Source organism: Molossus molossus, unplaced genomic scaffold (genome assembly GCF_014108415.1).
Source record: "Molossus molossus isolate mMolMol1 unplaced genomic scaffold, mMolMol1.p scaffold_m16_p_11, whole genome shotgun sequence".
Lineage (NCBI taxonomy): Eukaryota > Metazoa > Chordata > Mammalia > Chiroptera > Molossidae > Molossus > Molossus molossus.
In genome coordinates, this window is record NW_023425346.1 from 77,735,513 (window position 1) to 77,754,509 (window position 18,997).

Consider the following 18,997-nt stretch of genomic DNA (forward strand, 5'->3'; position numbering starts at 1 on the left):
TTTATGTAATTTATTCAGAACATTAAAAATATTTCTAAGTGTTTCTATATACAAATTCTGTATCTTTTCCATTTTCTACTTATGTAGGCTAACTGTGATCTCAGACGGCAAATAGATGAACAACAAAAATTACTTGAAAAATACAAAGAACGATTAAATAAGTGCATATCAATGAGCAAGAAACTGCTTATTGAAAAGGTAAAAGTTCACTACAATTTCTCTTTCCTTTTACTAGTCCCTTTTTGCCTTGTATGCTTTTAAAATTTGAATGAATATAATTGAGTGATGGTTTTTTTTCTCTTTTTTCAGAGTAACCAAGAAAAACTAGCAAGCCGGGAGAAGAGTATGCAAGACAGATTACGCCTTGGACACTTCACAACAGTTAGACATGGTGCTTCATTTACTGAACAATGGACAGATGGTTTTGCATTTCAGAATCTTGTGAAGTTAGTCATTCTTACATTTTAAAAAATTGAGTATTTTTTTGGGTTTTCATTACTTTCAATGATTAGAGATTTGAATTATGTTCTGTTATTCCTGCTACTCTTTGAGATCACAGAATTTAGTACATTTGAAAGGAACATAAAACCAAAGATACAATTTTAACTTTAGCAGACCTCTTGGCTAGTTAGTATTTTTTTTTTTATCCTCACCTGAGGACATTCCTTCATCCTCTGTTCAGATAGAAAGGGAGGGAGAAAGAAGAAGAGAGAGAGAGAGAGAAACATCGACGTGAAAGGGACACATCGAGTGGCTGCCACCCACACAACCTAACCAGGGCCGGGGACAAACTACAATCAAGATACACTCCCCTAGCGGGAACCGAACCCAGACCGCAGTCCGACACTCTAACCACTGAGCAATACCGGCCAGGGCTAGTTAGTATTCTTTTATATGATGTGATGTATTATTCTAAATATGACTTTCCAAAATGCAGACTGACCTTCTAGCTTTATAGATGATTTAGTAGTAAAATTGTTGAAAATCTGTGTATGTGTTGGGATTTTTCTGCTTAGTTTTTTTCTCATTCCTCGATTCTTTCTGTTGTTGTTGATCCTTACCGAAGGAGATTTTTCCTCAGGTAAGGATTAGATAAAGTGGGAGGGAGGGAGAGAGAAACATTGATGTGAAAGAGACATATTGATTGATTGCCTCCCGCACGACCCTGACCTACAGGAGCTAGGGATCAAAACAGGTACATGCTTTGACTGGGAGTATAACCCATGACCCTTTGGTTCCTAGGCTGATGCTGAGCCAAATCGACCAGGTCTCATTCCCCAATTCTTACTTAAATGTTGATATTCAGTACTTACCTACTCTCTATTTCTACAAAAAAGACAGTAACTTTTTTTCTTCTGCCTCAGATATAATACCTCATAAATCAGTTGAACATGTGGCTTTAGTGTTTTTGAGGTAAACTTTAAAATTTAAAAAAAAAATCATTGTTACTATATATTCTTGAGTTCAGATGGTGGAAAGGATAGGTTAACTGTTTATATGCTAAGTAGCCAGGATCTATGCTGCTCCTCCTTTACTGGGGAAAAAATTATTTTAAACATGAAAAGCAGTCGTGTCAGCATCTACATCAACTTTTCCAGAGTCAATCCAGTTAAATGGAAAATGAAGGCAAAGCATTCTTTCACAAAGCATTGTTTATCACATAAAAATTGTTGTTTGAAACACTGGTGCCCATGACTTATCACAGTATGACCTTCTCTGTATCTCAGTTGATTTATTCAGCTTTGCTCTGCTGGATGTTAGGTACACCATAATGAAAGAGTGTCTTGTGATGCTGGGAATTTAAGGTTTTAATTCTGTGGGAAATGAAGAGCTGCTAAAGGTTGTATGTAGTGTGTGTGGTCAGAATTGAGTTTTAGAAAGGTAACTGATGATAATGTTGGAATAATACTGGAAAGAAGTTAAATTGTTGACAGTTCAGATGGAGAGGTGTCCAAATGAAAGGTGATTAGGCTTGAGCTAAAACATCGACAGTGAAAGTGGAGAGTAGGAGTGACGTTGGAGATAGAAAACATATTTTTTTTAGTGTTTTATGATCAAGAACCTCTGCTACTAACCCAGACACCTACAGTTGTCCTGGTAATGAATAAAAGAGAAGTTTAGATAATATAACCTTAGATATAAACTAAAAATATAAACTCTGCCAGTAGCTAAAGTTTCTCCAATGAGCTGTCCAAAAAGAGCAAAATTGGAGTTTCCATGTTGTTTGAACATGTGATGTGAGGAGAGGGGCACACTCACAAGCTGCATCCTTGCCCGGTGCCTCCTTGCCCTGCGCATCTATCGCTCGCTCTCTTCCACCAGGCTTTTCTTGCATTATATCCTGTTACAGTAAACTGGCAATCTAGTTGTTTGGTTTTTTAAAAATTCTCACATTTCTTATTGCTAATAAGAATTTATTGAGCGTCTATTATGTGTTTTCACATACATGTCTTTTTTTAAACATTTAAAAAATTTACTGATTTTATAGAGGGAGAGAGGGAGGGAGAGAGAAACATCGGTTTGTTGTTCCACATATTTATGCATTCATTGGTTGATTCTTTTGTGTTCCCTGACTGGGGGTTAAACCTGCAACCTTGGTATATCTGGACCAAGCTCTAACCAACTGAGCTATCCAGCCAGGGCACATATACATATCTTATGTCAAGCTGTTTATCAGTGTGTATCAGTGACATTAAACTCAGAGTACTTGGAGAAGGAGCAGAGAAATAAATAAAAATTAGTGATATTAAATTAATAGGCTCTAAATTATATGGTCATTTTTTAAATCAGGTATTGGCTATCTTTTCATTCTAGTTTTTACTTTCCATTAGAATTTCAATCATTAGGGTTCAATCATTGTTGAAGTTCATTTTCATTTATAACAACTTGATCATGCTCCAAACTAGCTTTAAAAATTAAGTTTTTAAATAAGTTAAAATGATTTATTTCTACTTTTAATTGAAAACTGGATTAAAGTATTGTCCTAACTTTGCTATTCTTGAGATTTTCTCAACTCTCCTACCTAGGTGATTCTTGGTTCTTTTACTTCTATATTTTACTGCTACTTCACTAGAACCACAGGAAAAGGATATGTTTGTAAAGCCAATTTTGCATCAGCCGAGTAGAAGTTCTGTAGTTCTGGTTTGAATGTGGGTAGGGGAGCAAGGAATTGAAATATTTGACCTGTTGTAAAACTAAGTAGCATTGTCATGTATAGTTTAAAAATGTTTTGTTAGCATGGTAAGGTGACCCAAAAGGGAACATGGTTACTATTAGAATAAGCTTAATGAGTTGTATGATGGGATGACCTTAAAAAGCTTTAGTGTTACCAACTTAACCCTCTGGTCAAATTACTAGAATCTGCCCTGGCCAGTTTGGCTCAGCAGTTGGAGCGTCGGCCTTCGGACCAGAGTCCCAGGTTCGATTCCCACTAAGGGCACATACCACAGTTGCAGTTTGTCTCTGCAGTTGGGATCCTGTGGGTGGCAGCCACTCGATGTGTCTCTCTCACATAGATGTTTCTCTCTCTCTCTTTCCCCCTCTCCCTCCCGCTCTATCTGAAGATAAATGCAAAAAAAAAAAAAAATTGCTGAAATCTTGAACCTATATTTTTATAGACCTGATATCTGTAATTTTCTAGAATTAATAAGCTTTAGATTCTTGAATGGGTAGCAGTAATATTTTTACTTTTATTAATTGCCTATTTTTCAAACCCATGCTATTTTTTTTTTTTTCTGTTTTCTTTAAATTGTCAAAATTTCTTTTTTGTAAATTCTTATTTTGAGGTCAGTTTTTGTTTCGTTTGAAATTATCACTTGCGCCCTGCCTGGTTTGGCTCTAGCGGTTGGAGCGTCGGCCTGTGGACCAGAGAGTCCTAGGCTTGGTTCCCACTAGGGGCACGTACCAAAAAAAAAAAAAAAAGTCTCTGGCTTCTCAAAATATCACTTACCCATTTCCAAAATTTCTTTTTAACAGAGATAAATTTAGAAAATAATACTTTATTAAGTTCATATATGTCTTCTGTACTTTTTTCTGCAAACACTAAGTGATGAGATACATGTATAAACTCTACCCCATACTTAATTTAACTCTGTTCTTTTAAAAAAAAAAATTTTTTTTTTATTGATTTTTAGAGAGAGGAAGGGAGAGGGAGAGAGAGATAGAAACATCAGTGAGAGAGGACATCAATTGGTCGCCTGCTGCATGCCCCCCACTGGGAATTGGGCCCACAACTTGGGCATGTGCCCTGACCGGGAATCGAACCGGCAGCCTCTTGGTGCATGGGTGGGCCTTCAACCACTGAACCACACCAGCTGGGCTGTTAGTTCTTTTTTAATAGCATGTACATTTCATTCTGCAAATACAGGAGTGGGCAAAAGGAGGTTTATAGTTGTGAGTATGCGAAACACAGACTTAATAAAGCAACTGTAGTAATCATAGCCTGCATGTCTTTTTTTTATACAAACAACTGAAAATCCCTATAGTTTGTGAATACCTAGTATGTACCAATCCCTCTGTTGGACACTAGGAATACAATAGGATATAAAATAGATGTAGTGTCTGTTCTCGTGGAGTGATGTAGTCCAACCAGACCATTCTGATCAAGTATCTTTAGGAATAGTATTTGTTAGAAAGGCGGTGGGGAGCTGCAGGACACCATGAGAATATATATGGTAACACATCTTCCCTAGTCGAGGGGCTTAAGGGTGAGGGTTACCTCATTTAGAAATGAGTGTTTCAAACGAAACCTGGACAGTGAGTACTAGTGGTTGACAAAGGAGGGACCAAAAAGATACAAATTTATATAGTGACTTTTCATGATTGTTAATATATTTTCATGTGAAAAGTTAATGGAACATTAATGTTTTCTTTTTACATTTATTTTTGTACAGGCAACAAGAATGGGTGAATCAGCAAAGGGAAGATATTGAAAGGCAAAGGAAACTTCTAGCCAAACGCAAGCCACCCACAGCTAATAATTCACAGGCACCCTCTACCAATTCTGAACCAAAACAAAGGAAAAACAAAGCAGTCAATGGAGCAGAAAATGACCCCTTTGTTAGACCAAATTTACCACAACTGTAAGCCTCCATTTTTTATTTTCCTTTTTTAAAATTGTAGCCAGTGAGCAAGAATGTTAGAAATGGATGTTATTTATAATTAAACTAATATTTAACTACTAATTTTAGTTATGGCCAGGAAGGAAGGCAGTATTGAAAATCTACCTCTAAATTAATAAGCCCCAAATATCTGAATTTTACTTTTGTAAGTTGAGAGTTATTAATCCTCTTAAAAACGGAGACTTAGGTAGCTAAGAGGAGACTGGAATCCCCTTTCATGTCTGAGTGAGTCTGTTATTAATGTTCCATTTTCTAAGAGAATGTTAACTTCTAGCTGCCATATATTTTCTCAACCCGTGGAAGCAATACTTGATAGGTTATAGGTATTGTTTTTCTCCTTTCTGCTTTTCTTTTTATTTATTTATTTATTTTTGTTATCCTCACCTGAGGACATTTTTCCATTTTTTGTTCAGATAGAGTGGGAGGGAGAGAGAAGAGAGAGAGAAACATCAACGTAAAAGGGACACATCGAGTGGCTGCCACCTGCATGACCAACCAAGGCCAGGGACAAACTGCAACCAAGGTACTTGGCCCTTAGCAGGAACCGAACCCGGGTCTCTGTGGACCGCAGGCCAATGCTCTAACTGCTGAGCCAAAGCGGCCAGGGCTCCTTTCCGCTTTTCTTTGTTTTCTAAATTTCTTGCTTTAATGCTGAGTTACTTTTTATAATTAAAGGGACAAAGACATTACAAAAATAGTTACATGCTTATCGTAGAAAATTTGGAAAATATGGAAGAACATATAAAACGATATAGATTACGATCTGATCCCACAGAGAACACCACTGTTAAAATTTTGATATGTAGTAGTCCTCCCGTATTTGTGTTTTGCTTTTCACAGTTTCAGTTATCTATGGACAACCATGGTCCAAAATGTTAAATGGAAAATTCCAGAAATAAACAATTTATAAGTTCTAGATTGCATGTTATTTCGAGTAGTGTGATGAAACCTCACACCATCCCACTCTGTCCCACCTGGGACATGCATCATCCCTTTGTCCAGTGCATCCACACTGAACACTGCCAGCTCTTAGTCACTGGCCGTCATGGTTATTAGATCGAACATCATGGTACCACAGTGTTTGTGTTAGGTAACCCTTATTTTACTTGATAATGGCCCCAAACTATAAGAGTAGTGATGTTGGCAATCCAGATATACCAAAGAGAAACTCTGAAATGCTTCCTTAAAGTGAAAAGGTCAGTACAGTACAGTACAATAAGGTATTTTGAGAGAGCACACATTTACATAATTTTTATTACAGTGTATTGTTATTGTTTTATTATGGTTGTTAATCTCTTGCTGTGCCTAATTTATAAATAAAACTTTATCATAGGTATGTACGTATAGGAAAAACATAGTATGGACAGGATTTGGTACTGTCCGTGGTTTGGGACAGCGGTTCTCAACCTGTGGTTGACAACCCCTTTAGGGATCGAATGACCCTTTCACAGGGGTCGCCTAAGACCATCAAAAAACACATATTTCCGATGGCAGTTCATAACAGTAGCAAAATTACGTTATGAAATAGCAGCGAAAATAATTTTATGGTTGGGGGGTCACCACAACATGAGGAACTGCATTAAAAAGTTGTGGCATTAGGAAGGTTGAGAACCACTGGTTTGGGGCATCCATTGGGGGTCTTGGAGTGTATTCCCAGTGGATAAGGGGGGAATATTATATCGATGTATCTAAACTTATTTTTCTGTTCTACAAGAACTTACATAAGTTCATGTGAGTAGAAAATACACACACATACACACACACCCTGTTTGATATTTCACATGGATGTATTCTTTTTCTCCTTTCTTGAAAGATAATGTTTCACCCATGCTTTGAATCTCGTTCCCTGCTATATCAGGGACTTCTTCTACTGATACTTTCTTTATCTTAGTATGTGTTAAACCTTTTGTTCTATTTTAGAAAACAAAACAGAAACCTCTCTCTCAGTTATAAATCCTTTTAGTCTTCATATTCTGTCATCTTCATATGATGACATCTTCTGACCTCTGTAGCCTCAGTTACTATTTTCTTATATGTATCATCATGTAACGTTTATGTTTCCCTCACTGGCTTTCAAGATAAAATTCATTCTCATGAAGACCCTTTATTGACCTTCTTATTTCTCTCCCTGTCCTTATTCCCCAACAGCTACCCTGTGTATCCTGTGTTAAACTCTTTCAATTCTCTAAATGGCCTCTGCTTTCTGTGCCTTGTACATCTTGTTTCTTGCCTTTCTTCACCTTATTTCCTATTCGTCCTTTAGCACTTGGCTCAGATACCAATTTCAATAGAAAGCCCTTTCTAACCTTGTGTCTTCCTCGTTTCCCCTCTCCCCCTCAAGTTTGGTACCCATAGCCTTTTGTACATTCCTGCCTATATTGTAGCATTTATATTACTATTTCATCCTTATAAGTATTCTCAATATCTAGCACAGTTCCTGGCGAATGGAAAGTGGTAGGTAAATACTAAAGTACAATACATAAGCATTTGATTTTCATTTTCTCTTACTCAACAGACCATTTTTCTAGTTTGTTACAGGTGTTTAGCTTCCTGCTTGCTTCCAAGATGCTAACAGCTGTAGCTATAGTTTAATAATCATAGACTTGTCTCATTTCCATCCCATTTTATTGCATATATTGACTTAGAACTAACCCTAAAGTTATGCCGCTATGTGTTCTTGGAATGGCAAATTAAGTGATACTGCACAGCAATTTGATTACATCCTTATGCAGATGCAGGTTTAAATAGGGGGAAAGCCACAAAAGCACTTTGGTTCATGTATATTAAAGTTTGATTTTAGCAGCCATGCTCTGCAACTGACTTCTGAAAGCTCCTTTTGAATCATCGTTTAGTGGAAAGTAGGCTTTGTCTTGTGTGCAAGAATATCTAGTATAATTAGAATAGAGATCATGAATCTTCAGTTATTTTTCTATGAAGAAATTAACATAGAAAATGAAGTTACTACTGAGTAGTGTTTAGTTTTAAGCCCTGTAATCAGACAGATGTAGAGTCCATCCTTGCCTCTTTCAGGTTATTTTTGGTAAGCTGTTTTACCTCTTAGAGCTATCGTTTTCTTATTAAAGTACCTACATCATAGTGTTGAAAGATAATATGTGGTAGTGCATGTAAAATATTTGCATTGTTCCTGGCTCTTAACTAACTTTTAACTATCAGCAAGGTTCAGTCAACTTTTTATGGTAGTTTCTAATTTTAGTCACAAGCACTTATTACATAGTTTATATAACTAATATTATCTATAGATAATGCCTGAGTGATCCTTGCATTAATTGTACATTATTAATACATTTTAATCAAGATTTGGACTTTAGCCCTGGCCAGGTAGCTCAGTGGGTCGGAGCATCGTCCCGTACAACAAAAAGGTTTTGCATTTGATCCCCAGTCGGTCACATACAGGAAGCAACCAATGTTTCTCTCTCATGTTGCTGTTTTTCTATTTCTCTTTCAATCTTTCTAAAAAATCAATTGAGGAAAAGTCCTCAGGTGAGGATAAAAATAAAAGATTTTGACTTCATGTAAAATATATTTTAAACGATTTTTATTTTATTTATATATTCATAAGGAATTATAAGTGGTTATTTCATAACTCTCAAAGGTTCCAGTCACCAGAAACATATAATAATTCTAAATTTGTATACACATAATATCATGGCCTTAAGATAAATTTAAAATTGACAGTACTTTAAGGAGATATTGACAGACCCACAAATCATAATGGAAGATTTCAACACACACATTTCTTAGTAGATAAAAATAAAATAATATAAAATAACAAACAGTATGGGTCTAGAAAATGTAGACTATTTTTTTCCCCTCACCCGTGGACACCCTTGCATTTATCTTCAGATAGAGCGGGAGGGAGAGGGGGAGGAAGAGAGAGAGAGAAACATCGATGTGAGAGAGACACATCAAGTGGTTGCCACCCACACGACCTGGAGATCAGGGACAAACCGCAACCAAGCCACGCGCCCTTAGCGGGAACCGAACCCGGGACTCTCTGGTCTGTGGGCTGATGCTCCAACGACTGAGCCAAACCGGCCAGGGCGAAAATGTAGACTTTTATAAAAATCGACCATGTTAGGTCACAAAGAAAGTCTCAACAAATTTCAAAGAATTCAAAGTTTGTAGAAGATGGATTGTTTTGTCCTTAAATGTTTGGTAGACTCATGGGTGGAACTTCAAGGATTAGAATCATAGAGAATATGTTTTGTGACCACAGTGGAATTAAACTAGAAGTCAGTAACAAAAATGGTTGTGGAAAAGTCTAAATGGAAATGGGAAAATATTTTTAGATGAATAGTGCAAGTGCTACATAGCAAACTTTGTGAGATAAATCTAAAACAGTATCTAGCCCTGGCCGGTTTGGTTCAGCGGTTAGAGCGTCGGCCTGCGGTCCGGAGAGACCCGGGTTCAGTTCCCGCTAAGGGCTCGTACTTCGGTTGCAGTTTGTCCCCGGCCCTGGTCGGTTGTGTGGGTGGCAGCCACTCGATGTGTTCCTTTCACATTGATGTTTCTCTCTCTCTCTCTGTTCCTCTCTCTCCCTCCCACTCTACCTGAACAAAAAATGGAAAAATGTCCTTGGGTAAGGATAAAAAAAATAAAAATAAAAAAAAATAAAACAGTATCTAGAGGGATATTTATAGACTTGTATACATATAGGAAAAGAAGAAAAACTAAAACTTTATAGACTAAGCATCTATTTCAGTACGTTAAGAGGTGAGTAGTAGAATGAGCCAATTAGCCAAAGAAGGAATAAGTGAAACATAAGAACAGTAATTCATGATGCAGTAAGCAAACATACATACAGAGAATCAATAAATCCTAAAAAAGAAATGGATGTGTGTTTAAAAAAGAAAAACTAATGAAATTTTTAAAAAAAGAGAAGACACCCATTATCAGGAATGAAAAAAGGAATATTACTAGAGTCTATAAATATTTAAAGGAATGGGCAAAGTAGGTATACAGTTCTTCATATGGAAAATAATACAATAATTAATACATTTTAATACAAGAATAAACTCTGGCTTGGCCAGTGTGGCTCAGTGGATTGAGCACCATCCCATGGACTGAGAGGTCCTGGTTCGATTCCCAATCAGGGCACAGGCCCAGTTTTCAGGCTCGATCCCCAGTAGGGGGCATGCAGGAGACAGCTGATCTATGTTTTTCTCTCACATCAATGTCTCTGTCTCTCTCTAAAAAATCAATGAAACATATTAAAAATAAATTAAAATAAAATAAACTCCAGGTACAGATAGATGGCTTCATCTCTTTATTAGCCTACCAACCATTTAAGGAAGAAATAGTGTCGGTCTTTTAAAAACTTTTGAAGAACAACTGAGGCAGAAATATTTCCAATTTATTTTATGAGGCCAACAAAATCAACAAAGACTGTACTAGGAAGGAACGTTACAAGCTAATCTCACAAAAGTAAATGCAAAAATCTTAAATTAGCGACCTAAAATATAATATATAAAAATAATAACCTATCAAGACCAAGTTGGATTTATTTAGGTATGCATGGTTGATTTAACACTAAAAGTATCAATGTAATTTTTCACATAAAGAGAAAGATTATATGGTCATCTTAACAGATGCCAAAATAAGAAACAGTAGATATTCAGCATTGATCTGTAATTAAAACTCTTAGCAAAAAATCAGTAGTAGATAACTTCCTTAATCTGCAGTATTTTTTTTTTTTTTTTTTTGCCTACATGTTGTTTTCTTGAGTTCCCATGTCCTCATATCTGCTGTTTCTTCTTCTGGCTTCCTTCTCCTCTTGAACCAAGTTCAGATGTCACCTCTTATTTTAAGGTCAGCTCATTAACAACCTTTAATCCCATTTAATCCTTTGTCATTTAAAGTAACATTCACAAATTCCAAGGATTGGGATGTAGCATCTTTGGAAGCATTTTTCTGACCCAAGATTTCACATCCTTCCCACATGCAAAATATTCATCCTATTTCAGTAGACCCAAAAATCTTAACTGCAATACAGCATCCAAAATCTTATTTAAATTTCTTCAGCTAAAATAGTCTAAATCAGGTATGGGTGAGTCTCTGTGTATAATTCACCCTGAGACACAATTTTTCTTAATCTGTTAAGCTCAAGAAACAAGCTAATTTTTCCCCAAAATACATTGATGAGGACAGACATGGGATAACAGTTTCCAGTTCAAACAAAAAAATAAAGGAGTCACTGATCCCAAGCAGGTTCAAATCCATCAGACAAACTTAAACTATATTTGGTTTCAAGGCCTGCTAATAATTATTTGTGACTCGTGGCTCTGCCTTCTGAACTCAAGGTTTTGTCAACAACTCTTGAGTCTTCCATGAAGGTTATCATGTATTTGTAGCTGAGTAGCTTTATCAGCCTGTTTTTTGTTTGTAGAATTTTGGGGGTGAGACACGCTTTCATTTTATACTCTCTGTCCTTTTAAATCCAAGCTGTCAGTGTTTCTGTTCTATAAAGTTCTTAAGAATCTACAGATCTCTTATGTATGAAATAAGGATTCATTCCATTAGACAAGAAGATCTTCCACAGTTCCTTTCTAAATAATTTCATCGCTATTTTTGGCTTCTTCTGAGAAGGCTGAAGGGATCTGTGAATCACCACTCTTCATCTTATTAAAGACCATTTAGGTGGCTGAATATTCTGGCCTCTCTGGGGTATTAGCAAAAGGATGTCCAGCTACTCTCTCCTTTTTTCTTTATCCTCACCCGGGGACATTTTTCCATTTTTTTGCACAGATAGAGTGGGAGGGAGAGAGAGGAAGAGAGAGAGAGAGAGAGAGAAAAACATCGACGTGAAAGAGACACATCGAGTGGCTGCCACCCGCATGACCAACCAGGGCTGGGGACAAACTGCATCCAAGGTACATGCCCTTAGCGGAAACCGATCCCGGGTCTCTCCGGACAACAGGCCGATGCTCCAAACTGGCCAGGGCCTTTTTTCTTCTTTTTAAGAGCAACTTTTCTGATAGTGAACCTCAATTTTAGTGTATTTCACACTCTGGATAGAATGATAATTTCTTAAGCCATTAAGTCCTGATTCATTATTGATGAACATTTCTTTCCTTAATTTATCTCTCTCATCTCACATTTTAATAAAAATGGTAAGAAGAAACTAGTCTATACCTTCAACACTTTGGGAATCATGTAAAATCTTTTTATTGCATTTATTGGGTTGACATGGGTTAATAAAGTTACATAGATTTCAGGTGTACAGTTCTATAATACATCATCTGTATATTTCATTGTGTATTCACCACCTCAAATCAAGTCTCCTTCCATCACTGTTTATCCACCCTTTACTCCTTCCTCCTCCTCCCAACCCACTTTCTCTTTGGTAATCACCATAGTGTTGTCTGTGTCTACTAGTTTTCGGTTCTTTTTAATTCCTTCACCTTTTCATCTAGTCCCTCCCCTCTGACAGCTGTCAGTCTGCTGTCTTTTTGGGTGAGTCTGTTTATATTTTGTTTGTTAGTCTATTTTGTTAATTAGATTCCACATATAAGTGAAATCTTATGGTGCTTGTCTCTCTCTGCCTGGCTTATTTCACTTAGCATAATTCTCTCCAGGTCCAATTCATGCTGTCCCAAAAGGTAAGATGTCCTCTTACTGCAGAGTAGTATTCCATTGTGTAAATGCAGCACAGCTTTTTTTATCCACCCATCTACTGATGGACACTGAAGCTGATTACATATCTTGGCTATTGTAAATAACTCTGTGATGAACATAGGGGTGCATATATTTTTTCAAATTAGTGTTTTGGGTTTCTTTGGATATATTTCCAGAAATGGAATTACTGGGTCATAAGGCAGTTCCATTTAAAATTTTTAAAATTTAACTCCATACTGCTTTCCACAGTGTCTGCACTAATCTGCATTCCTACCAGCAGTGCACGAGGGTTCCCTTTTCTCCACATCCTCACCAACACTTGTTTGTTGGTTTATTGATGATAGCCATCCTGACAGGTGTGAGGTGATATCTCAATTGTGGTTTGAATTTGTATTTCTCTTATGATTAGTGACATTGAATCTTTTCATATATCTATTGGCCATCTGTATGTCCTCTTTGGAGAAGTGTCTGTTCAGGTACTTTGCCAATTTTTAAATTGGATTGTTTGGGGGTCTTTGAGGTTTTGGTGGGTTGTTTTTGTGTTGAATTTTATAAGTTCTTTATAAATTTTGAATATTAACCCCTTGTCAGATGTATCATTGGTGAATATGTTCTCCCATTTAGTGGGTTGTCTGTTCATTTTGTTGGTGGTTTCCTTTGCTGTGCAAACATATTTTAGTTTGATGTTATCTCATTTGTTTATTTTTTCTTTTGTTTCCCTTGCCCGAGGTGATGTATCAGGAAAAACATTGCTACAAGAAGTGTTCCAAGTTTTACTGCTGATGTTTTCTTCCAGGATTTTTTTATTTTCTTTTTTCTTTTATTGATTTTAGAGAGAGGAAGAAAGAGGGAGAGAGAGATAGAAACATCGATGAGAGAGAACATCAATTGGCTGCCTCCTGCATGCCCCCCACTAGGGATTGGGCCCACAACCTGGGCATGTGTCCTGACCAGTAATCGAACTGGCGACCTCTTGGTGCATGGGTCGACGCTCAACCACTGAGCCACACCGACTGGACTCTTCTAGGATTTTTATGGTCTCGTCTAACATTTAAGTCTTTCATCCATTTTCAGTTTATTCTTGTGTGGGGTATAAGAAGGTGGTCTAGTTCCCCCCCACACACACATACACACATATATGTACCATTTTTCCAACACCATTTATTGAATAGCCTATCTTTACCCCATTGTGTGTTTTTGGCTTCTTTGTCAAATATTTACTATAAAGGCATGAGTTTATTTCTGGGCTCTCTATTCTGTTTCATTGATCTATGTCTCTTTTTGTCTAGTACCATGCTGTTTTGTTACTATGGCCTTGTAGTATAGTTTGGTATCAGGTAGTGTGATTCTTCTTTGTTCATCTTTCTGAAGATTGCTGTGGCTATTCAGGGTCTTTTCTGGTTCCATATACATTTTTGGAATATTTGTTCTAGTTCTTTGAAATATGCCATTAGTATCTTGCTAGGAATTGCTTTGAATCTATAGATTGCTTGGTTAGTATAGCTATTTTATTGATAATTCTTCCTATCCATGAACACACTATATGCTTCCATTTATTTGTATATGTAGTTTCTTTCTTCAGTGTCTTACACTTTTCTGAGTACAGGTCTTTTACAACCTTGGTTTAATTTATTCATAGGTATTATATATATTTTTTAATGCAAATGTAAATGGGATTGTTTTCTTAGTTTCCCTTTCTGATAGTTCATCTTGATGTATGAAAATGCAGCCAATTTCTGAATATTTATTTTGCATCTGCTACTTGATTGAATTCATTTATCAGTTCTAGTCGTTTATTGGTGGAATCGTTAGGATTTTCTGTATATAGTATCATGTCATCTGAAAATAATTACGGGTTTACTTCTTCCTTTGAATGCCTTTTATATCTTCTTGTCTGATTGCTGTGACAAGGACTTCCAGTACTATGCTGAGTAAGAGTGGTGAAAGTGGACATCCGTGTCTTGTTCTTGATCTTAAGGGAAACACTTAGTTTTTGCCTTTTGAATATGATGTTAGCTGTGGGTTTGCCTTATATGGCCTTTATTGTGTTGAGGTATGTTCCCTCTATTACCACTTTGCTGAGAAATTTTATAAATGGGTGCTGGATTTTATCAAATGGTTTTTCTGCATCTATTGATATGCTCCTGTGGTTTTTATCCTTAATTTTGTTTATGTGGTGCATCACATATATTTCTTGTGACTTTGGCTTTCTGCATAACTGCAGGCTACAATTTTACTAAGCTTTCTTCCATAATAACAAGGTCCCCGTTCTTCCCAGTTTTAATAACATATTTCTTATTTCCTTCTGAGTTCTCAACAGCAGCACATCTCATGTCCAAATTTCTGCTAAGTCTGTTCATGACAATTTAGGTATTCTCTCTGTTTTCTCTGCTGTGCTTCTGAATTCCTTGAGTCCTCAATAGCAGAGTTGATAACTCCTATATTTCTGCTAACAGTCTGTTCAAGGCAGTGTAACCATTTTTAAAACCATGCTCCTCAAAATTCTAGCTTCTTGCCCACTGCCAGTTCCAAAGCTACTTACACATTTTTAGGTATTTGTTGCAGAAACACTCCACTTCCAGATTCCAAAATTTGTAGTAGTTTTTTATTGCTGCTGTAACAAATTACTACCGATTTTTTAGTGACTTAAGATAACACAATTTAGTATCTTACAGTTTGGATATTAAAATTCCAAAGTGGATCTCATTGGGCTAAAATTCAAGGTGTCATGAAGCTTTTTTACTTTTTAATGGCTTTTACTCTCACCTTTTCCAGCTTCTAGAAGCTGCTCACTTTCCTTGGGTCATAATCCCCTTCCTTCTACAAGACAGCAATCGCAGCCAAGTCTTTCTCATGTCACGTCACTCTGGTTCTGACAGGTCTGCTCGTCTCTTCCTCTGTTGAAGACTCTTGCACTTACATTGGGCTCACAAGGGTAATTCTGAATAACTCAACTGATTAGCAACCTTAATGCCATCTGCTACCTCAATTTTCTTTTGCTGGGTAACTTAATATATTCACATATCCCAGGGATTGGGATGGTAACATCCTAAAAATAATTGATGTGACAATTAAAAGTCATTAAAATTAACATTATCCTAGCTTAGCTCTTTTCACTCTGTGCAATAAAGTTATGTTTCTTTAAAGACTATTGTCCCCAATTCATGTTATCTACATTTTACATTTTATTTTAAAACTTTTTTTTTTTAATGGAAATAGACAGTAGAGATGTCTAAAAAGCTAGTCCAGTTATTTCCTGATAAGGGAAGCCTAGAGAAATGTAAGAAATGTCTCTTTTGCTGTTTTGGGATTTGCATTCTATTTGGTTAGAGAAGAGAAGACCCTGGGATAGGAATTCATAAACGGAAATCTGTGAACCCCAAAATTATATATGTGTGAAATTTTCTGGAGAGAGTGTTTATAATTCCTTTAAATTATTTTTAGATATTTATGATCATGTAAGGGTAAAAACCACTGCCCTAGAAAATCGGTAGCCTAGTATTTGGCACTATATCTAAAATTTGATTATTAATGTTTCAAAACCAGAGAAGGTGGTATTAGTTCATTGTTCCATCATATGCATTAGATGTATTCTGAAGAATATCTTAAAGGACATTTGCTTTATATATTTTGGGCTGAAAGTTGTCAACATTTTATTATTTCCATTAGATTAATTTCTTTTATGTAGTTTGTTGTTAATAAGAAATAATAAGTATTATTCTTAATGTCTAGAATCAATTTTATTTTTGACAGGTTGACTTTGGCAGAATATCATGAACAGGAAGAAATTTTCAAACTTAGACTAGGACATCTCAAAAAGGTATGTGAAGCATATGTTGGACTTTGTTTCTTACCAGAGGTTGTAGAGAGTTGTGTCTTAAGTCTCTTATTGAAGAAATCAAAACTTAAGAGAGAAACTCTCCAAATTGAAAACTTTTAGACAAAATAAAAGAGCGGCATTAAATGTGCATTTTTATGTTGAGTATATTAAAATAATATTCCTTTACATTGTATCAACTTACAAACATTGAAATGCTGATAATACCACGTCCCTGTAGTGAAGTATTGATTCCTGGCCAGACTTCCAGTGTCTTAACATTACTTATCTTTTTTGTAAAGAAAAGGCTTCACTTTTAAGATGCAATATAAAATTCCATTTTGTTTCTCTCCATTTTATAATAAATTGACGTATTATAAATTAGTAACAGATTATTTCTTTGGCTTAACTTTTAAGCTGTGGAATGCTTGATTAAATGTTTCAATTAAAATATGTACATTGGCAAATTTAGAAAAGCCTAGGTAGTCATCAGTAATAATATAAAGTGATGTAATTTTTAAAAATGTTGTTTTGGGTTATTATAGTAAAATGTTTTCATTTTTAACTTTGTACTTATTTATAAACCCTGACATTCTAATCAGTTCCTTGTTTTTACAGTTTATATTTTTAGTTCAAACCATTTCAAAAGATAATGATAAAGTATATTTTCCCCCTCAATTTTACTGACATGTAAAATTCTTTTTCTTTGACCCAATTTTTTTTTTTTTCATCCTCACCTGAGGACATTTTTCCATTTTTTGTACAGAGTGGGAGAGAGAAGAAGAGAGAGAGAGAGAAACATCGATGTGAAAGGGACACATCGAGTAGCTGCCACCCGCACGACCAACCAGGGCCAGGGACAAACTGCAACCGAGGTACATGCCCTTAGCGGGAACCGATCCCGGGTCTCTCCGGACCGCAGGCCGACGCTCTAACCGCTGAGCCAAACCGGCCAGGGCTGACCCAATTTTTTTTATTGTTTTCTGCTTGTGGGATTACTGAAAGTTTGTGTTTTGTTTTTTTTAAATCATTACCCGAGGATATGTTTTTTAAATTGATTTGAGAAAGGGGTGGTAGGGAGAAACATAGATCAGTTGCCTCCTGTATGCCCTGTGACCGTGACCGAGTCAGACCTGCATCTTTTTGGTTTACAAGACAATACTCCAACCAACTGAGCCCAGCCAGGACAGATAACTAAACATTTTTTAATAGGCTGGTAATAGTTGAAATTGAGTTCTTGAGCTAATTGAAGATAGTATCTCTGAAGTCATCTCCCTAGGGTACGGTGAGGTAGGACAGAGACACCCATTCTGGTAACAGCTACTATCACACTATATACTATTTTGTTTTTACAGTGCTATCACCATGCTTCACACCGTTGCCATTTAATTACAGGGAACAGAAAAAAAGTTGTAAATAGGGTATATGTGTATGTATATAGGTAATTTGCATTAGTGTTCTTGTACTGTGCCATATCTGTCCATGCTCCTGCTCAGAAAAGTTTCCATCTAAACTACTTGAACAATAAATTAGTTTTTTTCTCTCTTTTTAGTTCTTCTGTTCTCTTCTGTTGTAATTATTGACTACTTCTCCTGCTTTTTGAGATACAGTAGGCAACTTCAGTCTGTTCTCTGTAACAGATGGAGTTGTAAATGAGACTAGAAGGAAGAGTGGATTTTGTGGTGCAGCATGAGTACAAGTATTTGAGTGCCCACCTGAGCTTTTTTGATAATGAATTCATAGAGACCCATGCTTCATGTCCCATTTAAAGATTTATCAATTATTTTCTGACCAGCCTTTCATGATAATGGGACACTAAGTATATACATAGAGCTTTAACTGGAGAGTTTTGATTTTTACATATAATAGTAAACTTTAAATTACTCTTTCTAATGATGAGATTTTTACATCTTATTTTATAAAAAACCTGTTATGTAAAATCTGAGATTATAAAACAGTGATTTGTATTAGAAAAAACTTCACTTTTTTTAAAGGCTTCAGAGGAGGGTTTGTTTTTTGGTTTTGGTGGTTGGTTGATTTTAAAACTTTCCTGTTCTTTTAACATATTCAGGTTTTTTGAGATACTTATTTTCTAAAGTGTGGTATATGTAAATGTCCAGATTTATATGAACAGTTGTAAACTGTTCTAGAACACTATACCTTTTCTTCTAACTTTCATGTTATTTTCTTTCCCGGTGTTTGACTTCTCCATTTTTAAAATTTACTCATTCTTTCTAATAATTGTCCCCTCCATAATCTTTTTCCTGTTTTACTTTTTTTCGAGCTTTTATTAGATTTACTGAGCAGTTTTAGATCTTCTTAACCAATTTACTTTTCTTTGACATCCATCATGGGATATTTTGGGAGATTGGATGAACTAATAATGCTGGAATAAACTCATGTCTTGAATTCTCACATTTTCTTC

The 18,997-nt window shown here is 36.0% G+C and overlaps 1 protein-coding gene across 8 annotated transcripts in view; it reads left to right on the forward strand.

Annotated features, from left to right (window-relative positions):
• The window catches only part of TLK1 (tousled like kinase 1), a 148,494-nt gene that overhangs the window by 98,918 nt on the left and 30,579 nt on the right, over positions 1-18,997 (forward strand). For 7 of the 8 annotated variants that reach the window (XM_036255014.1, XM_036255015.1, XM_036255018.1 and 4 more), the window contains 4 exons: positions 88-198; positions 310-446; positions 4,893-5,081; positions 16,509-16,575. In XM_036255014.1, coding sequence (XP_036110907.1) covers positions 88-198; positions 310-446; positions 4,893-5,081; positions 16,509-16,575 — 504 coding nt within the window. The remainder of the gene's footprint in view (positions 1-87; positions 199-309; positions 447-4,892; positions 5,082-16,508; positions 16,576-18,997) is intronic. The other variant, XM_036255016.1, reaches the window with a different exon arrangement.